The sequence below is a fragment of the Galeopterus variegatus genome, unplaced genomic scaffold, assembly GCF_000696425.1.
Source record: "Galeopterus variegatus unplaced genomic scaffold, G_variegatus-3.0.2 Scaffold80, whole genome shotgun sequence".
Classification (NCBI taxonomy): Eukaryota; Metazoa; Chordata; class Mammalia; order Dermoptera; family Cynocephalidae; genus Galeopterus; species Galeopterus variegatus.
Window position 1 is genome coordinate 190201 of NW_007726191.1, and position 25709 is coordinate 215909.

The 25709-nt window shown below is 51.3% G+C and overlaps 1 protein-coding gene across 1 annotated transcript; it reads left to right on the forward strand.

Annotated features, from left to right (window-relative positions):
* Window positions 1-7274: 7274 nt before the first annotated feature.
* URM1 (ubiquitin related modifier 1) lies at window positions 7275-25018 on the forward strand. Its single transcript, XM_008579245.1, has 5 exons — window positions 7275-7584; window positions 12126-12196; window positions 21969-22050; window positions 23563-23611; window positions 23945-25018. The coding sequence occupies exons 1-5, from the start codon at window positions 7550-7552 to the stop codon at window positions 24011-24013; spliced, it is 306 nt and encodes a 101-aa protein (XP_008577467.1). The 5' UTR covers window positions 7275-7549; the 3' UTR covers window positions 24014-25018.
* Window positions 25019-25709: the final 691 nt, after the last annotated feature.

The following is a 25709-nucleotide window of genomic DNA, read 5'->3' on the forward strand; positions in this document are numbered from 1 at the left end:
GCCTGTGTGCATGCCACCTGAGCCCACCCCAATCCCAGAGCCCTCTTCCCGCCCCCACCCTCACCAACCCTCCTGCCCCTCTGGCCCATTCACATCTCATCCATTCACTCACTCGGGCTTAGGGATAAGGCATGTAAAGTGCCCCAGCCCCTGCCTTCAATGTGCTGGTTCAGATGGGGGCAGTTCCTACCTGAATCTGGTAAGGTGTTTAACAGTGTGAGCCTGAACGTCCAAACCAGCTCTTCACTTATAAGCTTGTGGCCTTGGGCAAGTGACTCAGTTTCCTCACCTGTGAAATGGGAATAATCACTTAACAGGATTCAGAAGCTAAAGGTAGCCATTAGTAGGAAGAGGATGCTGAGTCTTTAAGGGGAAACCCTAATCTAGGGCAGGATCCTGACTCCAGACTCTTGGTGGTGCTGCTCCCTCTGCATGTGGTGCATTTCCCCAATCATTTAGGGGCTGGGAAGATCAGGGGGGTGTGGGTAGGGGCTGTAAGAGCCAGAGCAAGGCTGCCTAACCAGCCCAGGTGGAGTCCAGGAAAGCTCCCTGGAACAGTCCTAACAGCTGTGGTCATTAGTGCAGATGACAAGCCAGCTGTTTCCTAGGCACCATGGCTGGAGTCACACCTAGGCTGGGAACTCACAGCCCAACGGGAAGGGGCTCCAACACAGCCTAGGGTGGGGGGCAGTGCGCACCACGAGGCTTTCTCTCCACTGTTGTACCCTCACCACAAGTCTGTGAGGAGGGTTTTATAAATGGGCTTTTCAAAGAAAGAGCCAGAACTTGGAGATTCTGAGTCACTTGGCCAAAGTCACACAGCAAGTAGGGGCTGGAAAGCTAACCCAAACCAGAGTTCTCTCCGCTGCAGCACCCTGCCTCCTGTGCACAAGGCAGCAGGAAGCAGAAGAGCTTCCATTCCATGCATGCCTGTGGAGCCATGCTGTTCAGGTGGAGGTGGCCAGGCTGAGAAATCTGGAGTGCCTCCTGGGAGAGTGACCTTTGAAAAACAGAGGAGTCTAGTTCCTCCCTTGGGAGAAAGTGGGGGGCAGAGCTAGAGCAGGGGCCCTTGCAGAGCGGTGCTGAGGGGAATCGGGGTGGTGGGCATGGCTGCTGTGCCTGCATGTGGTCAGCAGAGGGCATGCAGGGCTTGGAGAATCCAGTCCTGGCCCTTAGACCTCAGCCCAGGGAAGGGGGAAGGAGGGGCTCTGAGTCCCACCTCACCCCCAAGCATGTACCCAACTCAGAGGACCCCACGGCAGGCCTTTGGTCATACTTCCAAGGGCCTGGACTTGGTTGACAGTGCGGCTTTGTATCTTTAACCCACAGTAGTAAGTTCTCTACAGTGGGAAGAAGGAACCCCCAGAGGAGGACCATTCCTTCCTCCACATTGAACACAGTCACCAAAAGGCTGTATGAACTGGTGGTTAAGAGCTCCAGCTCTGGAGGCAGACAGGCCTGCATCCAGATCCCAGCTCTGCCATTTGCCAGGGAAAGCCCCTTTCCTCTCCTGTAAATGGAAGTCAGGGAATCCCTACCTTTGGATAGTTGTGAAAATGCAGTGGGATTGTGCATGAAAACCTCTTAGCCTGGTGCTGGTATCTGCTTAATGTCTACTAATTTTTAAAAACGGAGAGGGGCCGGCCCATGGCTCACTTGGGAGAATGTGGTGCTGATAACACCAAGGCCACTGGTTTGGATCCCTATATAGGGATGGCCGGTTGGCCCGCTTGGGAGAGCGTGGTGCTGACAACACCAAGTCAAGGGTTGAGATCCCCTTACCGGTCATCTTTTTTTTTTTTTTTTTGTCTTTTTCCGTGTCCGGCAACGGATCACAACCCTCAGTGTTGCCCCCGTACTGGACCGGGGACCGGCAACGGGATTGCAACCCTCGGTGTTGCTCCCGTGCCTCGCTCAGCCAGTGAGCAGGAACTGGTCTGTATGTGGGATCCGAACCCTCGGGCGGGAGCGCCACCGCGCTTCCCAAGCAGCGCACTTATCCAGTGCGCCACGGGGCCGGCCCTTTTTTTTAAAAAAAAAAAAAAAAAAAAAAAAAAAGGAGATAGATATATTCAGATGTTAAGACCCCAGACTAGGCTGTTCCTCACTTCCACACGGGATCCCACAGCTCCTCCATGATGGAGAGGGAGTAGTGGGCCCATGGTCCTTGCTCTCAGGTCTGCATCAGGTCACCCCCAAACTATGGCCATGTGAGTCATCTCCATGCACACAGTAGGTGCTCAATACATGCTTGTGAAGTTAATTAACAATAGCTACTATTTATAAGGCATTTCCTGACATTTATGTAGTGTTTCACAGTTTATAGAGCACCATGTAAATACATGTTTTAAGCAAAGCAATTTTTTTTTTCTTTTTTTTGACATATCCAAACCCTTGACCTTGGTGTTACAACACCACGCTCTAACCAACTGATTCTAAAAGGCCTACTCTGTGCAGGGAAGGCCAAGCTGCCAAGGTGGGCAAGATAGAGACCCTGGCCCTAGATCTGCCCTCAGGGATCCCACCATCTGCAGGGTGGGAGAGGGGGCTAGTGAGTCTAGAAGCAAAGGCTGTGTGCTTAGCTGACCTAACCCAGTGCCTGGGGGTGGGGGTGGGGGCATGTCATGGTCAGGGAGGGCTTTCGAGGAGAGTGTTGAGAGGGAGCAGCCAAACATAAAGGCCTGGAGGTGCGGAGTAACTGGGGCAGTGAAGAAGGGCAGTGAGGCTGCAGGGTTGGGGGAAGGGTTAGAGTTGAAGCAAGATGTGAGAGAACCCTTTGAGGGCACCTGTACGTGCACACCTCCAGAGACTGGGAGCTCCCCGTGGAGGTCCTAGTATCAGGTCAAACCTGCTTCCTTAGACTCTTGCTAATGGCCACCATGTATTGGCATTTCCTCTGTGCCAGGCCGTGTGCAAAGTACTGTATGTGCATGATCTCATTAAATCCTCCTAATTCAAAGCAGATATATTTTTTTTCCCCATTTTATCCCCATAATTTTTATCTGTGGTCTCTAAAGACCGCAGAGCCTGTGAGTGGCACAGCTGGAAGGAAAGTCCTCTTCCTCGAGCCTCAGCATTCCCATCTGCAATCTGCCCACTCCAACCAGGGAGGCTGGAAGGGGCCAGCCTCAAGCATCCCTGGAGGTCCAGCTGCCCTTGGGACAGGCATGTGGCTGCCCGGGCCAGGGCGTGGTATATCACTTTCAATTCCTGGGAAGAAGGTTAAATACCTCTGAGGGGCCCATTGAGACTGCGGCCGCAGGGGAGGGGAGAAACGTGTGACTTTCAAAGGGACCTGAATGCATGGCCAGTCCCTCCTCCAAAGGAGGGGGCACTGCTTCCTCTTGGCCTAATGATATTCTGGGCTCAGCCCTCATCTTCGGCAGCAGTTTAACCCAAGCCAGGGCAGATTTCTTTCTCACTGATCTCAGCTTGACACCCAATTAACACAAGAATGGAAGGAGGAAGCCTGCAAGAGGTGCCTCCCAGCCTCCCAGGGCAAGTGAGGGGAGCAGGCAGGAAGACAAAGGGCAGCAGGCAGGGGGGCACCAGCGCCCTGCCTCCCCACCGACCCTGCCATTGTCTCCCTATGAGCTTCAGAGAAGATGGAGGCCTATGCCCGGGCTGGCCAGCCTACCGGAGGAGATGGGATGGGGCCCAAGCCCCTGTTCTGTGTAGATCCGAGGGGAAGGCACTTGGATGAGACTAGTCCAAGGGAGGAGTGAGGGTCAGTGAATATGGGCAGGAAACCTGAAGGCACAAAACCTGGGGTTGAGACCTGACACTTAGGGGCCCTTGGGCAAGCCACACACCCATTCTGAGTCTCATGTTTTTTCATCTGAAAAAGGGGGATAATTAATAATCCCTGTGAGGAATCAATTAGGTAATGCAAGTAAAGCACCTAGCAGGTGCAAAATGGGAGTTCAATAAATACTCTGAATAAATACAATATGTTACACTATATTGTTACTGACTGAGGGGTTGAGTGGGGTAGGCTGGGGTCAGGAGGCAGGACTTTATAAAAGTGAGAACTGGGCATCCACAGAATGGGCAGACTTATCCAGAAGGAGCTCCCAGTCTCTGGGGCTATGCCAGGAAAACGTGATGGACCACCTGCCTGTTGAGATTGCAGGAGCAGGGAATGCCTCTGGCCTTGCATGTGCCCTCTTCCTCCCCACCACCTCCTCTTACATTCCTTTGGACTTGGGTTTCAATGTGACTTTCTCTGGGAACTCTTCCCTAATCCCAGGGCTGGGTTAGGGGCCTCCTCTGGTTCCCACAGGCCCCCTGTCCCCTCCCCCCACCACTCCCTTAATGCCAATTGCACTGTGTGTTCATCTCTGTCTTCTGATACATCAGCCGTAGGAGGGCAGGGACCCATTGGTTTTGTTCACCATTGAGTTCCCAGCACCAGCACTGGGCCTGACATGTAACAGGTGCTCAGTGAATGTTTGTCAAATGGATGGAACGCTTCGAATGCTCCCAAGCATTCAGTTCTAGCTCTGGGAAGTGGCAGTTCCCAGGGATATTCAGCTCATAGAGGTGGGTTGGGATTAGAAGCACTAAAGGGCCCTGAATATCTTCTAGATCGGGCCTTCTCCTGTTGGCAAAGGGAAGCCATTAAATGATTTTGAGCAAGGAAGTGATATCACTTGTTCATTTATTCACTCATTCAGCAAGCAAGCACCAAACCCCTACAATGTACAAAGGTCCTCACTACATGCTAAGGATCACAGATGAATCAGGAGGGGCTCACTGGTTAGCTCAGTTTGGGTAGAGTGTGGCGTAACACCAGATCCCCATACTGGCCAGCTGCAATAAAAAGAAAACAAAAAAAAGATGAATCAGGAAAGGTTTCTGCCATGGAGGAGCTAACAATCCAGTGGTAAAGAATCTTAGAATATTTTTGCTGAAGGGAACTTAAGAGATCATTTGATCCCAAATTCTCTTTACAGATTGGGGAAACTCTGTCCCAGAGAGGGGAAATGACCTACCCACACAGCATGGTGAATGTGGGGCCTTTCCATTTACCACAGGATTCTTTTGCATTTTTCTTTTTTTTTTGGCTGGCCTGTAAGGGAATCTGAACTCTTGATCTTGATCTCAAGTGAGCTAACCTGCCAGCCCTCTTTTGCACTTTTTGAGGATTAGGGCTCTGTCTCATTTGTCCTTACTTTACCAGTGCCCTGGAAACAGTGCCTGGCACATTGAAAGGGTTTAGGGCTGTCCACAGAGTTAAATTGTACAATGAACTCAAGGCCAGAGACAAAGCAGGGGCAGGTGAGAGTTAATGAGCTGGGAAGGTGGGAGGTGGATGGAAGAATTTGGGGTTGCAAAATCAGGTTAGAAGGAAGACTAATCCAAATATGGTGACTGTCTGGGTGTGCAGGAAGAGAATTAAGAACAATGTCTGAGATTTCTTGCTTTGGTGTTTCAGTGGGTGGTAGTGGTATCCCTGAGATGGATAACACAGAGAGACTCTTTAGGGAAAGAGGCACTGTGCAAGAACTCATTGAGTCCTCACTACAATGAGGTCAGGCTGTTATTATGCCCATTTTACAGATGAGGAAACATGCACAAAGGGACTTGCCCAGTGACATAGCTAAGAAGTCGCAGGACCTGGATATAAACTCACAGTTTAACTACTTGCTCTTAACCACTACATCTTTTCATCGAGTTCACTTTTGGTTTTTTTTTTCTTTTTAAGGATCCGAACCTGTGGCCTTGGTGTTATCAGCACTGCACTCTCCCTAGTGAGCCATGGGCCGGCCCATTGAGTTCACTTTTGGAAGTGTTGCTATTTAGATATCCATGGAACAACCACTTCACTTCACTTCTGCTCTGGGCTTCTGCAACAGGCTCTAGTGGTCTCCCTGCCTCCTTCCTGTTCCCCTCCAAACCATTCTCCACACTGCAACCAGAAAAGATATTTTATTTTATTTATTTATTTATTTTCCTTTTTGTCTTTTTTCGTGTCTGGCAATGGATCGCAACCCTCAGTGTCGCGCCCGCACTGGACCGGGACCTGCAATGGAATCACAACCCTCGCTGTTGCGCCCGCACCTCGCTCAGCCAGTGAGCGGGAACCGGTCTGCATGTGGGATCCGAACCCTCAGCGGGAGCGCCGCCACGCCCCCAAGCGGCGCACTGTAGCAGTGCGCCACCAGGCCGGCCCCAGAAAAGATATTTTAAAGCACAGTTCTAACAATGCAGCCCCCCTCTCAAAACCTTTCAATAACCACCCACTTAAGAGACTCCTAGAGACTTAAATCCTTGCTGGCTTACAAGGCATGGTTTTGCCCCTACCTACCGTTCTAGCCATATCTCTTACCAGGCTCCCAGCTCCCCAACTTCCACCTTCCTTTCTTGATGCTCCAGCATGTTCTTACCCAGAGCCTTTGCACCTTCTGTTCTCCTCACTGGAATGCTCCCAGAGGTTTCTCTCCCCTCACACCCACCTAATTAACTCTACTCAGGCTTTAGAACTCAGCAAGTCCAGTCTAGTCAGTTTTCTTTCTTTCTTTTTTTTTTTAAAGATGACGGGTAAGGGGATCTTAACCCTTGGCTTGATGTTGTCAGCACCACGCTCACCCAGTGAGCTAACCAGCCATCCCTATATGGGATCCGAACCCAGGGCATTGGTGTTATCAGCACCGCACTCTCCCGAGTGAGCCACGGGCCGGCCCTAGTCAGTTTTCCTTCTAAAGTTCCTATAACTTCAGATCATTTCTTTCCGTTTGAGGTTTACATTTACTAGTATGATTTGTATGTTTATTTGATTACAGTTATTCTCCCCACTGGACTGTGAGTGCTCTAAAGACAGGAACCCCCTTCACCACTGCATCCATAGCACCGACCAAAATGCCTGGCACGCAGAGGTGCAATAGATAGCTGTTGAATGAGTGACATCCAAATCGACATCGAAAGAGGTTGGGGCCCAGCCCGTGGTGCACTCGGGAGAGTGCGGCGCTGGGAGCGCAGCAGCGCTCCCGCCGCGGGTTCGGATCCTATATAGGGATGACCGGGGCGCTCACAGCGCTCACTGGCTGAGCGCGGTGCGGCCGGTCTCAAAAAGGACAAAAAAAAAAAAAAAGAGGAGGTTGGAAAGAGAGTCGATAACTCAGGAGAGAGATTTCTGGGTCGGAAATAAAGATTTGGAGTCACTTATAATTCAAGTCAGACGAGGGGGTGGACTAGCCAAATTGGTGTGCTGACTAAAGAGATTTGTAACTAATGCAAGATAAACAGTGATGTCGCTCACAGTCCCCTCGTAAAGACGCTGAGCGCTCTCCGCCTAGCTGTGCTCCGGGATGAGAATGGCGCTTCCCACCCGGGATCTCTGAGCCCAGTCTGTGAAAGGCGGAAGGAGATCAATTCACAAGTGGCCCGTCAGCACCCGGGACCTTCCCCCTCCGTGCCTTCCTCCAATAGCTGAAGAGGATGGTTATTTGGACGACGCCTCTTCCGGTCGCAGCACTGGTCAGCTACCGGAAATGGGCTGGCGAGCCGGAAATTGAGGGGAGTTTCCTGCGAGTTCGGCTTCCTCAACATGGCAGCGCCCTTGTCAGTGGAGGTGGAGTTCGGGTGAGTCTCAGAGCTATGGCACGGTGGGGATGGAGTGAAGTTGTCGGGCCCGGAACTCCCCTTCCTCTCTCTTGGAGCCTCACACGGCCGAATCGCCGAGGTTCCCGGCGCCCTGCGCGACCTGCGCCACTCTCCTCGAAGAGTCTGAGAGGTTCGGTCTCCCTTGGCGACGAGGCCGTATGTCCGGGAATAGAAGCGCATACGGGCGGGGAGGTGCACTCTGGGTACTCCTCAGTGCCCTGTGCCTTGTAGGACTCAAAAGGCGCGATGGTTAGCAGGCGGTCTCCATATATTCTTTATCGATCACTTTTCGGGCCAGGCCCATCTTTTCGGTATCTGAGTTCCTACAACCTAGAAGGACCGCACTTCACCCTCGATTTCTTCCTTCGGGGCCCAATTTCCTCTTACTTGGTTCTTGGGTCTTATTTCTTGTAGGATGTGTGGTCAGGAGGGTATTCCTTTCTTTCTCTTCTGAAGACGTGGGGGTCAGAAGACAGAACAGTCAGTAAACTGGCTGAGTGCCTTCTGCCGATCTTGAATCGTGTGGAGATACGGGGTTAAGGTACGACAGTGGGGGATACTAACACTGACAGTATGGTGTGCACAAGATGAAAAGTGGAAGGATTGGGACACACACCAATAAGGGACGAAACACAGAGCAAGGAGGAGGTCTTTTTAAGCCACTATCTTGTCCAGCCTACAGAAGATTTGTCATATAGTTTCAAAGCTGAAATAAACTGCCAAGCTTATAGAAAAGGCAAAGAAATTGAGGACCTAAAAGATGGGTGGTCTGATTTCCAGAATCTCATGGAAAAGCTGGGATTAGGGATGTGTGTGTGTGTGTGTGTGTGTGTGTGAGAGAGAGAGAGAGAGAGAGAGAGAGAGAAACAAGCCAAGGTCTATGTGAAAGGAAAGGAAAAGTCTGGGATGAGAATGTAAAAACTCTGCCCAGGGGCAGGCCCGGTGGTGCACTGCTATAGTGCGCCGCTTGGGAAGTGCGGCGGCGCTCCCGCCGAGGGTTCGGATCCCACATACGGACCGGTTCCCGCTCACTGGCTGAGCGAGGCGCGGGAGCGACACCGAGGGGTGCGATCCCGTTGCCGGTCCCGGTCCGGTGCGGGGGCGACACTGAGGGTTGCGATCCGTTGCCGGACACGGAAAAAGACAAAAAGGAAAAAAAATAATAAAAAATAAATAAAAAATAAAAACTCTGCCCGAATGCCTTTCCTCCGATTGGCTGCCCCCAGTTTCTTTCATGTTTTCCCTTCACTGGGTAGTTCATTCACCAGTCATTTACTGAGTGCCTACCATGTGCCAGGCAGTGAGCCAGATACTGAGGATACAAAGATAAATAGAACACTGTCCATGCCCTACAGTGTTCAGCGTTTCTGTCCCTTAGAAGGGAGTAGTCCCATGAATGTTAAAGGCATTTTAATTGATGATATTGTCTGGCTGCTGGGATCCAATTAGAACTGTATTGGTCTGGCCTCTTGACTATTTTGCCTCACTGATCCTTGGCCCAGCTATACCCACCCACGCCCTCCAAAGCCTGAGGACTCCAAGAGGATTCCTGCTGCTTTGACAGGCCTCAGCAGAGCTGGGAAGGGAGAAGACTACCAGTATTGAGATTTATCTATAGCCAGTTTGTCTTTCATTCTCACTGAGTCGGACATGGTATTTGTTCATCAGACATGTCTTCTGTCTGCCAGGTTCTGTGCTGGCAATAGTGGGAAGTCATATGACGAAGATACGGCCCTTGCCCTCCAGTTCTTACAGACCAGCATAATTGCCATTTTTCTGGACTGACCATCTCTAACCACAGTCTCTCTTACCCCCAACAGCAAAAGTGAGCCACAGCAAGGCAGGACAACATTCCACCACCCACCTACCCATATCCTACCACCTCCACCCACACCACAGTGTCCCATGAGAATTGCAGTTTCTTGGGACACAAGAATGCCTAAGATACATGCAAGTCTCTTTTCTCTCTGTCTTTGTTACGATACATGCTTTTACCCCGAACTTTCTTTTATTTCTGCATCTCTCGGCAGACATGCTTCACTCTTCACCCTTTTTGCAAAGGAGCTGCCATGCCCATCATTTTCTCCCTTTTGTCCCTGAGTGGCCGCATCCCCACCTGGATACTGGGAGAGTCTGGGTTAGGACTTTGCCTCTTCCCCGTGAGCAGATGTAGTCTTGGCCCCACTAGCTCTTCCGTAGACCCTCTCAAAGGCCTCTCACACCTTTCTCCCTCTTGTCAGTGACTAATTCTTTTATCCTTTGTCTTACCTCGAACTGTCCTTAGCAGAGCATTTTCTCAGGTCACACAGGATTCAAAGTATATAGTACAGATGTGTTTTGGGTCCCTGCAGTCCAGGCTTTAAGGGCCCAGATGTGAGATTCTCTCCATCCCATCCCTTTTCACCTTCCCCAGCTGGGGAGGTATTGGCAAAGAGAGGGAATGCTACGAGGTCAGAGAAGAAATGGGAGAATTGGGCATTTTCATTCATTTGGCAAGTATTTGTTGACTACCTTCCATGTGCCAGGCTCTGTTTTAAGCAGAGTTTGCATTCCAGCAGGTGGAGGGGAAACAAACAACAACAACAAATATATGTATGTGTATGTGTGTGTGTGTGTGTGTGTATGTAACGAAAAGATGAAGATGAAAAAGTGAAAGCAGTTTTGGAAATGTCTGTATCTATCACTGGTATCACAGACACATCCACCAAAAACTGGGGGGTGGAAGGAAAATGGAGGTTTCTTAGTTGAGTTCGAATAGCAAATCTTGTGAGACATGGGAGGGTCTGGCCTTGGGTCTCTCTGGGGCCAGAAAAGACCCCTTGTCTGCCTTCCTGAATCACTCCAGAGGCTGAGCATGCACCTTCTCCCACTCCAGATGTGCTGAGAGTAGAACTGCCAACCCCTCCCTTGGGGGCCAGCAGTGATGGGTCACTCTGAGCCATGAACCCAGCAGTGAACCCAGCAGTGATGGGTCACTCTGAGCCAGGCTGATTCTCCCTTCATCCATTTGTAAAGGGAAAAACAGCCTCGGCCTCTGAGCCTGGCACCACCAGGTTTGGCCACTCTTGGTTGTTTGCCTGAGTCCCAGTGTCTTCAGTTGCCATCCCTCTTCTCTGACCCCCAACTCCTAAGCCCTTTGCTTGTCTCCCTCCCCCATCCCAGCTGCTGCATGTGCCAACCCCCACCCAGGAGAAAACGGGGCTCTTGGAAGCAGATAAATGGAGACTCTGTGAGGGTTTGCAGCTGAAATAGCCCTGTGCGCGTCCACAGATGGGCCTCCTCTCCCCCTCCACATTTCTGCATCAACAAAGCGTGATCTTGTTTGGATGACAGTCGCCCCATGTTTCTCCCATGACAATGCTTGCCTTGCCTTTGCCTCCCAGTGGGCTGTCTAGGGACATCTCTGTTCCCTGAAATCGGGAAAGGTGGTGGAGTGGGAGGCATTACATTCATCAAAAGCCTGTTATGGCCTTTTCAGTTAAGACCCACATGAAGTCTGACGTGGGAATCAGGAGACCCAGCAGAAGCAGCAGTGTGGAGCACTGAAAGAGACCTGGTGTCCACATCAGAAGCCCTGGCTTCTGGACTTGGCTCCAAGCATCTCTACTGTCCCAGCCTTACCTTGGCCAGGAGCTGGGACACAGTATGAACCAAACTCTGCCCTCAAGGGGCTTTCTGACCTTTGGGGAATCTTGGGGTATTTTTTGCTAAGGCTGCTGGGGCTGAGCAAGAATGAGTTAGATTCAAATCCTAGTTCAGCCACTGCCTGTCTAAACTTGGACAAGTCACTTAACCTCTCTAGGCCTCAGTCTGCTTCTTCATCCAATGGAGTTCATGATGTCTGCCTCTCTCCCTCCTTCCCTGGGATGTCCTGAGGATAAAATGAGGTGAGGAGCATGTTATAAACGGCGAGGGGATGTAAGCAGTTGCTCTTAGTCAGTACCAAGCGTAGAGGACTCTCGCAGCCTCCAGCACTATGGTTTGCCCACCAGGCACCAGCAGGTGGCACAGCTAGAGGCATTTTCAAACCCTCACCTGGCCAGAGGAAGCCTCTAGATGCACAGGGTCTCTAGACTGCCTCACAGTGGCTTCTCAACATTTTTTGCAGATGGAAAGACTGAGGTATGAGAAGATTGAGTCACGTACCTAAGGTGTCTCTCCATCAGCGAGAGGTGGAGCTTGGTCTCCATGGGGCTGACAGCTCCAAAGCCTGTGTTCCATACCTGTGTGTTAAGCTGCCTCTCTAGAGAGCAGAGGAGTAAAAACAGGAGTCTGCAAATTTAGATACTTGTTTATTAGTAAAAATATTTACATACATCCTACTTTACCAGATCAGGAAGTCACGTTTGAGACCTGATTACTGGTACCCAACAAACTGGTACCCAAGATGTTCCCACACCTTGGTCTCTTCAACTCTTGGGCTTCTACTGTCAGACCCATCCTCAGTTTTCAGTCCCAGCTACCTCCTCCTATTTGCAGGAGCTCACCTGACTGTCCTTTTCTCTGGTCCTCCTTTGCAGAGGTGGGGCAGAGCTCCTGTTTGACGGTGTAAAGAAACATCAAGTCACCTTGCCTGGACAGGAGGAGCCCTGTGAGTATTGGCTTTCTTTTTTTTTTTAAAGAAAAGATGACCAGTAAGGGGAACTTAACCCTTGACTTGGTGTTGTCAGCACCATGCTCACCCAGTGAGCAAACTGGCCATCCCTATATGGGATCCGAACCCGTGGCCTTGGTGTTATCAGCACCGCACTCTCCCGAGTGAGCCACAGGCCGGCCCGAGTATTGGCTTTCTGAGCCCCTCTCTGGGGCCACTGGGCAGGAGTTGGTCAGTGGGGATCACTCAAGCTCCGTTCAAGTGGGGATAGGTAGAATTTTCCTGGCCAGTGGGGAGGGAGGAAGAGAAGATCACCAGAGTATTCTCCACCCATCCTTCCTGGGTCAGCCGGCTTCAGAGGAGGGAGGTGGGATAGCTTAATCCTTACATAGGGGTTCTGTATCAGGCAGACTTGAGTTTGAATACCCTTAGAACCTTAGGGCAGTGACTACCTTTCTGAGCTTTAGTGTTCTCATCTATGAAGCGGGGTGATTCCTATCTCTCACAGTTGTTAAAAGGAATAAACAAGTTATGCCATGTGTCTCTGTTATTATAATATGACAGCAGAGAGATGTTCTCTTGAAGGTGGTAAACTTCATTGGGAATGTAGTAATGCAGATGGGCTCACATTGTGGTAAGAGGATTTTTATTTATTTATTTATTTTTAAAGGTGACTGGTAAAGGGATCTTAACCCTTGACATGGTGTTGTCAGCACCACGCTCTCCCAAGTGACCTAACTGCCCATCCCTATATAGGGATCTGAACCTGTGGCCTTGGTGTCATCAGCACCACACTCTCCCAAGTGAGCCACAGGCCGGCCCTATGGTAAGAGGATTTAGATTAGAAGAAAAATGTCCAGCCAAAAAGGTTGGAGGAGAGAGGTTGACTAAGGGAGATAGCAGATTTTTATTTGTTTGTTGAAATACTTGTTCATCTTTCTTGAACAAATATATACTGAGCACCTCCTGTGTGGCAGACCATATACCAGTCATTGAGGAGATGGCCATGAACAAGAGCCAGTCCCTGCCTTCAGATTGGGAGGTTTTAAAGAGTTAATCTAATAAAATAAAATAAAATAAAATAAAATTGGGGTTGGCCGGTTAGCTTAGTTGGTTAGAGTGTGGTGTTATAACACCAAGGTCAAGGGTTTGGATCCCCATACTCGCCAGCCGCCAAAAAAAAATAATAAAATAAAATAGTTAGCCTGCAGAAGTCTGGCTGGGTAACTCAGTAGAGCCTAGAGGCAGGGGGCTACATATGGCAGCTGTTGAGGTCTTTTTCTGCCCTAGCAGTGGATTTTAATAAGAGCAGAATGCACAGGAACAGGAGCCCAGTCTCTGCCTGTGCCTGAGATGCTTCTTGGGAAAAGAGGGCACCAATCTTAGGAAGAGGCAGGGAATGAGGTTCCTGAAGGGAGGCAGTAGAAAATGGTCAAGTGAGGTTCAACAAGTTTCTTCTGGAACTGGATACACATCTGCCAAGAATCGAACAATTATTATTGCCCAAATTCACTGGCAGCCATCTCTGATCCTCCCTTGGGCCAGGAAGCAATAGCACAGAGGAGGTCTGTCTGTCACACTTAGAGGCTGGGGGACACTTACTGCGGAGCAGGGTACTGCCCACCTTGAGCTGGGGATGGATATGTGGCTGGGGTTAAATGTCAGGATTGTGGCATTGAATGTTCCTGGTGGGGGAAGACCCAGGGGTAATAAAGGTGACTGTTTCTTAGTTTGACAGATGGCCATGCAGCCTTGGCAGCCTTGGTAGGGAGCAAGGGGCTCTCAGAAGCCACTCAAAAATTCAATCTCAAAGTCCTTGCCTGAATGCTTATTAAAATATCACAAGTTATGATTTATTTCCCCTTGAGTTAGACTGGCATGAAGACCCACACGTTTCATAATTCCAGCCCCATTTCATTCATTCATTGACTGAATACTCAGCACAAAGTACAGCAGTAAGTACCTTATTCTTTTGTGTAGTTGGCAAATATTTTTTGAGTGTCTCCTTTGTGTCAGTCTCTGTACTAGTTGCTGGGTACTCAGTGGTGAGCAAAACAGATGTGGTTCTTGCCCTAATAGAGTTAACAGTGTAATGGAAGTGGAGCCAGGCAATAAACAAGTAAATATATAAGTGTATAATTATAAATTACAGTAATTGGCATGAAGAGAACAAAAGGGCGCTTTGAATGGGACTAGATGGTCAGGGAAGGCCTCTTTAAGGAGGTTACCTTGAGGCTAAGGCCTGAGGATGAAAAGAAGCCAGCCTAATAAATTGTGGAGGGAGAGCAGAGATGCATGGGGGCCCGTTCCAAGCAAAGGGGACAGCACCTGTTAAGACCCCAAGGGGTAAAAGGCCATGGGGTGGTCAAGGAACTAAAGGATGGCCAGTATTGTAAGGGGCACTGGCTAAGTTGGAAACAGTAGGTAGAGCCCCACTTGGTTGTGTAAATCATTGTCACAAATTCCTAGGAAGTAGCTGCCATTATTATTTCCACTTTAAAAGGTAGAAGCCAAAACTCAGAGATGTCAGGGGTCTCACTCCAAGTCATACAGTTATTTAAATGGCAGAACCAAGATTCAGAAACAGATTTCAGGGTCTCCAAAGCCCTGGCACCTTACCACTAACCCATCACCATTTATCCCAAGAGGCTCCCTGAATCACTCTAACATCTCACATCCATTGTGTATTTTCCCATTTTCATACTTTCATTCATTCATTCATGCCTTCAACAGCTACTTATTTCATTTTTTGTAATGACCCTGATAGATATTATCAAAGGAAACCAAAGCTCAGAGGGGAGAAAGAGAGTTACCCAAGTAGGGAGTCTGGACTCAGATTTTTGATCCCTGACCTTCCAACCACTGCTTAGGGGGCAGGTAGCGACCTATCCCTTCTCTGGGATGAAAGAAAGGGAAGCAGGGGAGGGAAATCAAAGTGGCCCCTTTGCTCAGTATTTGGGCCCTTGGCTGTGGGTGTCTACTCCTGGTTCCCATTTATGCCCTGCCATGCCCAGAGGTATAGGTCACACAGCAGCCACAGAGCTGGTTGGCAGCTGCCAGGCCTTACCCTGGCACACGTGAGCTCAGTTGGGAGGGCAGGGGCCTTGTGCTTCCCTGGAGAGTCTTACTTTCCCCCACAATCCTGTGCCCAGATCTGTCATCTGGCAGCCTTCCCAGCCCAGAGGCTGCCAGTTGGCTGAGCATGTCTTGGAGACTCCAGCAGAAATAATAGCAGCCATAAGATATGGACTGTGACAAGTCTCACAAACAAAAGGACCCGTGGGTCTTGGGCCAGGGGAGAGGTTCCAACCCAGCCAAGTTGGGAGAAGAGGATGGATAAGGCCAAAGGGGGTGAGACTGCAAGAGAGGAGCCCTTGGCAGTATGCAATTGCGAATCAGTTATTTCTGCCAGCCTCTTTTTTCCCTCTCTGTAAAATGGGAGGTTGGGCTAACTTTATACATTATTGAATTGATTATTTATTTGACATCTACAGTTTGGAAAAGTTTCTTCAAGATCTAAGTACTGTATAAACAATTCTGTGAAGCAGGTGTGTTGATCCAGTAGGAAACTGTATGTGTAGGGGAGGACGTCTTAACAGCCATCTCCATGAAACAGACCATCTCCTTGATTGGCATTGTGGCTGCTGGGAGCTGGCTTTTATGACTCAAGGATCCCTTCAAGTCCAGGCTCCCAGCCCCGGCCCCAGGAAGAGACATGTCTGCATCACCTTTCCCTGCCCCTCTTCCTCTGCCCTGCCCCGGTGCCCCCTCTGCCTGCTCCACTCTATTAAATGGTGGCTGGTGAGGGAGGGCAGGAGCTGCAAGGAGCTCCTGTGCGCTTTAAACTGCTTAGCATGCATTTCACAGCCTCTCCGGGGCCAGCTGTTCCTTTCTCTGCTCTCAGGGCCTGTTTGCTGATCCCCTCCCCACGTCCTTCCTCTTCCCCCACCCCTCCCAGTCCCTGTGCAAAATTGCTTTTGAAAAGATCCACTTTCTGCTTAATTAAACAATGAGGAGCGTCCCCTCGCACATCTGTAAACCTCCTTTTGAGGCCAGTTTAGCCCACAAACTGCTCCATTCTTACCCCCATTCACTTGTAAATGGACCCTCTGATGTTCCCTCCACCCCCTCTTCTCCTTTACTCCCCCCATGCCAGCTCTTTCTTCTCCATTTTCAACCCAGGCCTGGGGTGGGCTCCCAGAAGAGCCCTGTCTTGGAGCCTGATGCACTTGGTAGGGACAGGGGCAGTTTAACCTATGGAAAAGAAGACTTAGAGGATCAGTCTCTCCCAAATCTGAAGGGCCGTCATGGGGAATAGGGGACACATTTGTTGGCCTTGACCAAGCAGGTCCAGTGTGGAAGTGACAGGAAGACAGATTTCTGCTTGGGAGAAAGTCAGAGCAGCTCCATGGGTCCCTGGAGATGTTCAAAGAGAGGCTGGCCGAGGGTTTGTTATACCCGAGATTCAATAAGACAGGACTTTGGGATTGTTCCCTTTCAACCCTGAGAGACTGTGGTTGACCCCCTCAGGGCCCTGCCATAGTAGGCAGTCAGTGTCCCCCAGACAAGGACAAGTCCACTGGGGTGAGGGATTCTGGTGAGAGCTTTTGCAGGTGCTCTCTAAGATGGGTATGCCATGGTGTTCCTTTGGCAGCCTTCAGGAGAGGGTTCTGGCAGCCCAGGGGATAAGGAATCCGAAATCACTGTGGGCTGTATGCTCAGTGCACCTGTCTGTTGAGCATGTCCTGTGTGTTTGGCACTGTGCTGGGCCTGCTGCTAGCATTATGCCTTAATCCTTGCAGCACCTCTTTGGAGTGTGGATTATTATCCCCATTTGTCAGAGGATGACACAGATTTAGAGAGGTGAAGTGACTTCCTACCTAATTCCATCTAGCACACAACCAGGGTTTCCTGGCTCCAGAAACAGAACACTAACCGCTACACCACCGAGCAGCAGCTCCTATCACTTGCTCTTCCCCAGATGGGCAGGCAGGTCCCAAGGTTTCCTGCACTGGAAACCCTGTATTAATGTGCCCATCTCTTTCCTCTGGTGCTGTGTGCCCATGGAAGTCCGGCCTCTGGCACCCACAGCCTCAGAACATTGGCCAACCCCTGATGTCTTGTGGGTCTGAACATCTAATATGGAAGGAAAGCCAGTGTCTGGGACCCCTTCCCTACTCTCTCAGTCCCCCCATTCCCATTCCCACTTCTAATGAGAAGGTACCAGATCCCACAGAAAACTCCAGCCAGTCCCAGCACTGTCTGATTAATGGTTGGCTGTCTCTCACCCTCCATAGATGGGATGCCAGGCCACTGGGCAGAGAGTGTGGAAGTCCAGAGCATCAGAGTATGAAAGGTACAGTTCTTCCTCTGGAGCCTAGAGTAATTACAGCATTGATGTGCCATGCACAGTGCCAAGAGCTTGATATGGATCATCTTATTTGATCTCTAGAACAACCCTGTGAGACATTTTTTTTTTTTTTTTAAAGATGACCGGTAAGGGGATCTTAACCCTTGACTTGGTGTTGTCAGCACCACGCTCTCTCAAGTGAGCTAACTGGCTATCCCTATATAGGGATCCGAACCCATGTCCTTGGTGTTATCAGCACCACACTCTCCCAAGTAGGCCACGGGCCAGCCCCAATGAGAGACATTTTTACCATCCCCATTTTACAGAAGGAGGAAGCTGAGGCTCAGAGAATTCCTTACCCAGGGTCATATAACTAGGAAGCAATGGAGTCAAACTCAAAACCAGAGCTGTCTGACTCCATTGTCTGTATTCTTAACCTGTTCCTCCTCCCTGCCTCCCTCCACATGTTCAGCAAACATCTCAGGGTTCTGAGCGTGATGATACCAGGCCCTCAGGCCCCACTCTAGTATGTTAATGCCATACACTTGAGCTGGATCTTGATTCGTGGGTCAAGGCAGAGAAACATGGGTGGTGTTGGCTCACTGCTTGGAGACCACACACTTGCAAAATCCCACTGGGGTTCACGAGGAGGGAGAGGCTCTTCCAGAGCAGGTCCCTTCTCAAGGCCCACAAGGTCTGCCTGATCTGGCCCCAGCTATTGCTCTGGCCCCATCTGCTGAGCTTCTTGCCTTCTCTGTTCTGCTTCCTTGAACCTGCCACTTCCATCCTGCCTCAAGTCTTCCCATATGCTCTTCCTTCTGCCCAGAATGCTCCCCACCCCACCTCACCCCACCGGACCGCACCCATCCTTCAGGCCTGAGCTTCAGTGTTAACATCCTCGGAAAAGCTTTTTCTTCTTTTTTTTTTTTTTTCAAAAGATGACTGGTGGGGGCCAGCCCGGTGGCGCACTGCTACAGTGCGCCGCTTGGGAGCGCAGCGGCGCTCCCACCGAGGGTTCGGATCCCACATACAGACCGGTTCCCGCTCACTGGCTGAGCGAGGTGCGGCCGCAACACCGAGGGTTGCGACCCTGTTGCCGGTCCCAGTCCAGTACGGGCGCGACACTGAGGGTTGCGATCTGTTGCTGGACATGAAAAAAGACAAAAAGGAAGAGCAACTACTATGTGCCAGGTGCTAGGGAGATGGTGGTAAGGAAGATGGACATAAAGCCTACCCTGATGGAGCTAAGAGGCCAGCAGGGGACACAGACAGCACTTATTTAATTAGTTGTGATAAATGCTATCTCCTTTGTCTTGGATCAGAAAAAGCCTTTCCGGGCTGGCCATGGCTCACTCGGGAGAGTGCGGTGCTGATAACACCAAGGCCCCGGGTTCGGATCCCATATAGGGATGGCCGGTTCGCTCACTGGGTGAGCGTGGTGCTGACAACACCAAGTCAAGGGTTAAAAAAAAAAAAAGATGACTGGTAAGGGGATTTTAACCCTTGACTTGGTGTTGTCAGCACCATGCTCAGCCAATGAGCGAACCGGCCATCCCTATATGGGATCCGAACCCGGGGCCTTGGTGTTATCAGCACCGCACTCTCCCGAGTGAGCCATGGCCAGCCCGGAAAGGCTTTTTCTGATCCAAGACAAAGGAGATAGCATTTATCACAACTAATTAAATAAGTGCTGTCTGTGTCCCCTGCTGGCCTCTTAGCTCCATCAGGGTAGGCTTTATGTCCATCTTCCTTACCACCATCTCCCTAGCACCTGGCACATAGTAGTTGCTCAGTAAATATTTGTGTTGTGAATGATCACATGGGATCCCTGGAGGGACACCACTCTCAGTGGGAGTGAGAAGGCGGGAGGATACAGAGTGGGAAGATGAGAGTGAGATTCCCCAGCCCCCATCTATCCCACAGCCATCCCCAAGCCACCAGCCCCTGACTCTGCTTAACCCTTCCTCCTCCCCTGGGCGCCTTTAGAAGCCGACCATCTGGCTTTAAGGCTATTTGCATATTGTCTGGGCCTCAGCAAGCCTAGCAAGATGTCCCTGGGGGTGTGTTTCAGGCCAGGCCAAGTGGCCCTTGCAGCCTGCGAAGGGAGCCATGAGTTCCATCTCTCCCCACCCCCAAATCCAGGCATAGGGGAACAATACGGGTGGTGATGCGGTAGCCTCACCATGGTAACAGGCTATCAAAAATGTGGTTAGGCCTGGGTGGGGGGCGGGCAGAGGAGGGAGGGAGTGACCTCAGCAAATAGGAGCACCATGATAAATGAGCCAGCACCAGGCAGCAGACTCATCCCCCAGCCCACCCCTCTGGGACTCCATGATAGTGCCATCACTTGGATGACCCCAACATGACCACTAGTCCTCCCTCCACCCCCAAGCCTATCCAGAGTAGAGCAGAAGTGCCTTCCGTTTTGGAGGGAGCCAGGGCTGTTCCCTAATTGAATCCTGGTTCTGTACAGGCCATCCAGGGCTATGGAGGTACAGCTGTGGTCTTCAGGCCAGGCCCTGCCCAGTTCCCCTGGCTGCCTCCACACACGCAGACACAGCCCCGCCCTCCAAGGCTGGCTGATGGATGTGTCAGACCCCGGCACTCTATCGAGCGGCCACAAGATGTATGTGTTGGCGGCCCATCAGACAGTGCCAAGATGGAGGCCAAGGGGATTCAGAGCCAAGAGGAAATCTCTGAAACCTAGGCCTCAGGGAGGAGCCCAACCAGGAGTTCAAACAGACTGCAGCTAGTTGGAGGCACTACTCTCCCCACCCCTGGCTGCCCAAGGGACCATGAAGACTAAGATCTGCTTTGTTTAAAAGGAAGAATTGAAATGGAAAGTCAGCAGTCTCAGTCCATACATACTTTGCCCATGGCCCTGTGCTCTACTGGCATACAATCCAGGCACTTTAGCACAGAGCAAAGTGGACCAGTCCATCTAGGATGCAGGCCCAATAGTGTACAGCCTTCTTGCCTCCCAGGAGAGTGGCATGCAGGCCAGTGAGAGAGCATTAAAACCCTGCCCAGATGGGGGCCATGTGTGCGCCACACTGTAGGGCCCAGCCTGGAGGCACAGATATGCCTCCTCGTGTACAAGCAGCCTTTCCCTTGCTTATATATACTCCAGGTCCCTGGACTCCAGGCAGGACAGCCTGAGCCCTTCTCCAGCTTCGCCTCTGAGCTTTGTTTTAGGCATGGGTCCAAGAGAACAGACCTCTCTGAGACACCAACTCAGGACAGGGCATGGTTAATCCCAACCCCTCTGCTAGCTTCCCAGAGACTAGTTGTCTCCCTAAGACCATCATCCTCAAGTCATCTCAGGGAAAGAGAAGGAACTCCTGCTGTCTCAGGAGAATGGTCTATTTGAGGAGTGGACAGTTGAGAGCCATAGGCCTCAAGGAGTTCTTAGAGCCAGATTCCAGTGTGCCTGGCACCCCTGCCCCTAGGAAAGGAGAGGTGACCCTAGGGACAAGTGGCCCTGAGCCTCCACATGATATACAGCGAGACTGGTAGTTTCCTCAGAAGCACAAGGAGGCACACCTCAGTGTTCAGCTGAGCAAGAGAGGCCCTTTTTTGTGTGTGTGTGTGTGTGTGTGTGTGTGTGTGTGTCCGGCAACGGATCGCAACCCTCAGTGTCGCACCCGCACCTCGCTCAGCCAGTGAGCGGGAACCGGTCTGTATGTGGGATCCGAACCCTCGGCGGGAGCGCCACCGCGCTCCCAAACGGCGCACTGTAGCAGTGCGCCACCGGGCCGGTCCAGAGAGGCCCTTTTGACCCTGAACTTCTTGCCTCTCCAGGGTAGCCACCCCTGGCCCACAAGGCTCTGGAAGGGCGGAGTAGTGGAACAGCAATTTGTCAGCATCCCTAGCTGGTGAAGGCTCCTTCTCTCCTCTGCTAGAGGAAATTAACTGATGTTATCAGCTCAGTGATTGTTTTTCTCCCCTCACAAAGGGAAATATATGCAGACCCCACCAAGAGCAAAGCCCAATCCTCCCCATCTGGGACTAGCTGGAGAGATAAAGGTGGAGGGGCCTCTTCAGGGCCCTCTCAGGAGTATGCCATGGCAATTTCAGAGCAGCTTTCAGGACTCATGGCTGGGGGTCTGTCCCCCAACCTTTTAGATATGACAGTTCTTCCCACTGTCTGCCTTGAGTTCCCCTACTGTATGTAAATGCCATTGCCTCTTCTTCAAGCCGTCAGCAGTGCCAGGTGCCACTTTCTCTGAAGACCTCTGGCAGGTGACTGGCCTCTCCTACCCACTTCCTCACCTTGGGAATCCACAAGTTCATGGGCCATCACAGCCTGGTCTAAAAGAGACCCTCTGAGTCCCATGTTTACTTCCGTCTGGGCCAGGCAAGGCTCTGGGAGCCAGTGATTATTTAGATTTGACAGTAGTTTGTTCTGTGCCTCTCCAGGGGACATCCGGAACCTCCTTGTCTGGATCAAGAAGAATTTGCTAAAAGAGCGGCCAGAGTTGTTCATCCAGGGAGACAGCGTGTGAGTTATATCCTCCCTTCCCTGAAGAGGGTGAAGTGGGAAGGACGTTTGAGCCCTTGTCCTTCAGTTCAGTCTCAGCCTTCTATGAGTCCTTCTTGTCCCCTTTGTCCTCTCCTGACTCCTCTGAGGAAAGAGCTTCTGTCCAGCTCTGTCTGAGGTCTGTTTTCAGTTTTCTTGTTACCACACTATAATGTTGGGTATTTTTCAAAATCCCAGATGGAAGGAGCCTGGTGAATTTCTCAAAAAACTTGGATTCCACCTTCTGCTTGCCTCAGACTTGCTGTGGAACCTTAGTCAAGTTACTTCGCTTCTCTGGACCTCAGTTACTCTCTCCATACACAAAGTACTGAGAAAAAGATGCTGCCCAATGTCCCTTTCATCCCTCAACTGTCTGGGACAGTGCTATCCCATAGAACTTGCTGTAGTGATGGAAATGTTCCTTATCTGGGCTGTCCAATACAGTAGCTGCTAGCCACATGAGGCTTTTGAGCCCTTGAAATGTGGCTAGTGTGACTGAGGAACTAAATATTCCATTTTATTTTACCGTAATTTAAATAGCCACATGTGACTAGTTGATACCATTCCAGGGAATCATTGACTGTGTGCATGCATACACACACTCCTACTAGGGACACCCTGTACAAGTCTAGGCCCAGCCCTGCTCAGCCTCCTAGCAAAGGACCAGGTTCTGTGTGCCAAGAAGTCACTTTACTTCTCAAACAAGGCTGGCAGATGAACATCCCTCACAAGTGCACTGCCCACCTCCGTGTGAAAGAGGTGGGCAGTGCAGTTGTGAGGGATGTTCATCTGCCTTGAAGCATAGGTCATCAGCAGGGCCTGGGGGCTAGGGCTGCCATCCAACCCCCAAGAACAGCAGTGCTCCTTGGGCCACTGCCAACAGGAGCCAGGCTAAGCTGCCTGACCTACCCTGCCTTACGTCAGGCAGGACTGCTTTAAGCATTCAGGTGCTCAGTGCCACTGGCAACCATCCCTGATTCAGAAGAGCCAAGATAGTGACTCTCCAGGATGGGCATGCGGAAGACCTAGAAGCTGGAGTTCTTTATTTCCAGGGCCTAGAAGAGTAAGATCAGACCTCTGGAAGAGTATGCTCTTACTAGTGGTTACCGTGACAGAGTTTGGCAGGCAAGCACTTGATATCTCATTTTGTCCTCGTGCAGACTTTGTGGGACAGGGGATATAACTTACCCCGTTTTTAGATGAGGAAACTGATGCTCAGAGAGACAAAGTGACTTGTCCGAAGTCTGGGTGGTTGTGCTGGCTGGCATTTGCAGCCATGTTCCATCTGGCCCTAAAGACCCTGACTATCTGACCTGGTTTCCTTTACACTCAGACTGTGGCCTCCACTTCCTGGGATTTCTTTAACCAGAACCTCAGGAGGAAAGGCTCCCCTCCACACTCTCCTGCAGCCCAAGGCCTCCAAGCCTCTCTACCCTTGCTGCCTCCTGCCTCCTGCCTTTCACTCCCTGCTGCTCACCACCATCTTTCCCACAGGCGGCCAGGAATTCTGGTGCTGATTAACGATGCCGACTGGGAACTGCTGGTCAGTACCTTGGGGGACATCCCTCTCCCAACCCCTGCCCTTGCTGCTTCAGTAGGAAAGCCTTGGGCCTCTCATCCCACTCTAACCCCCAACCTGGGGCTACTCAAGTCTCCCACCCCAAGTGAGGAAGGAATGGGCAGCTGGGGGAAGCAGTGAACTCTCCTCCATCCTGGAGATTTGCAAGTTGATGTATAGGGTGCCTATTTTTCTGCTAGAGTCTGTCTTCCCCTCCCAGAGCAGCCAGCCCCCCCAACTTCATCTCCCAACACCTGGGGAGAAACTGGGAAAGTGCCCCTGATGGGTTCCTGCTCCCTCCTCTCTCTCCTGCACCAGGGTGAGCTGGACTACCAGCTTCAGGACCAGGACAACGTCCTCTTCATCTCCACGCTGCATGGCGGCTAAGGGCCCTCTCTGTGCCTGGACACCCTTTGGGGGAGGAGAACGGAACAATCAGATGTCCCCTTGGGTCCTGCTTCCAGGTCTCCCTGTGCCCCTTGGCTGCTTTCTTCCCTGCTCTATCCCCGAAGCTCCCTCCAGGCAGGGAAAAGAGGCCAGGTGCTAAAAATGAGCCTTTCTCAGGCACGTGAGCATGGGAAGCAGGCAGGCGCCTGAGCCCAGCACTCCATCTCCCAGCAGCTGAGGTGGGGGAGGGTGCCCCTTTGGTTTGTCACAAGTGGAGGGGGGCCCTGCGGCCAGGTGACCCAGCTGCCTTCCATTCCTGTGTCTCAATCTAAACACTGAGTGACCGCTGACAAAGCTCTCTAGCTCTTGGGCCACAGTGTCTTTATGGGGAAGATAAATGGACCTGAATAGCTGATGGGAGATCCCTCCCTTCTCAAAGATTGGATGAGTCTCCGCCTCAGTTTCCCCATCTGGATAGCAGAGAGCTCTGCCTGTCCCCCACTGATATCATTATGGAACCCCAGCTGGGGTCCCCTATTCAGGGCTGACCCCCTGCCCCCCTCTCCCAGCAGCTGCTCTTCCAGCCACACCCCTCCTCCTGCTCCCCACAGCCCTTGACCCTGGCTGGCCCCCCCCCACCCAGGCCACCAGATGGGCTCCTGAGACCCTCCCCAAGCTGCTTACAGCTCATTCTGCTGGGGATAGAGTGGGGGAAGGAGTAGGCTAAACCTTGGACTAACAAATAAGAGTACAGGAGGGTTCAGTGTGCCTCAGTTTCCTCCTTTACACAACTAAATATAATATCTGAAAACTGGAGAGATATTTGGTGGCACAGTTGTAGATTTTATCTCCCTTTCCACCTCCTGCAGGAAGCAAGCTGGGGGCAGGCAGCACCTGGTAGGCAGAGTCGTTTGCCCCTTCTCTCTCCATCCCTTCTGCAAGTCGTGGGGCCTCCGTGCCTACAACAGCTGGCCTTGGGCAAATAAAAGATTAAGTTGTTTACTAGCCTTGCTTGGAGCTTCATCCTTACAGACGGGTGGCACCCGATATCCCCCAGCCATGGTCTCTGGTACAACCTCTCCATCCTCAGCCTAGGGCTCTCAGTGCTGCCCATCACCTAAAAGGGAGTGGTGATTAAAACTCAGAATATGTGAAGGGTATGGTCTGATGGGGCCATCTGGAGGAGAGGGTAGCAGAGCCAGTCTCTGCTGACAAGTCTGGGTCTCAGGACACCACCCATCTCTCTGAGGCCAGGCTTTGTGCCACCAGCTGCAGCCAGCAGCTCCAGAACCCAGAATGGGGATGGCATAGATAAGACTGCCTAGCCCCCCTTTCCTTCCCATGTCCTGGAGAAAAGAGCTCTGTTTGCTGGGGGGAGACCTCAAAAAAGAATTAGGGTGCTAATATCAGCCCGCCCAAAAAGTTGCTTTCTTTCCATTAAATGTCAATAATTTAAAGTGGAACTTCTCACCCTGTGGAGATGAAAATGCCAAATGGTTGTCATAGCGGTGGTGGGGCTGGGGGGGAATGCACCGCATTCTCTTAGAAGACAGATGACCCCCTGGCTGGTGGGTTTCTCTCCAGCACTGCGGCAGGTGGAGGCCTTCTAGTCATGTGTGAGTGTGAGAGGGGCCATGTTGGGGGTTACGGGTGCAAATTAAGGCCAGTGCTGGGATCCAGGTGCTGTCCAGGGAGG

Excerpts from the sequence above, each read along its gene's own strand:
- URM1 (XM_008579245.1), top strand. The coding sequence starts at position 7,550 with ATGGCAGCGCCCTTGTCAGTGGAGGTGGAGTTCGG. Across the intron at positions 7,585-12,125 it reads TCAGTGGAGGTGGAGTTCGG|AGGTGGGGCAGAGCTCCTGT; the intron begins GTGAGTCTCAGA and ends CCTCCTTTGCAG. Across the intron at positions 12,197-21,968 it reads GCCTGGACAGGAGGAGCCCT|GGGACATCCGGAACCTCCTT; the intron begins GTGAGTATTGGC and ends GTGCCTCTCCAG.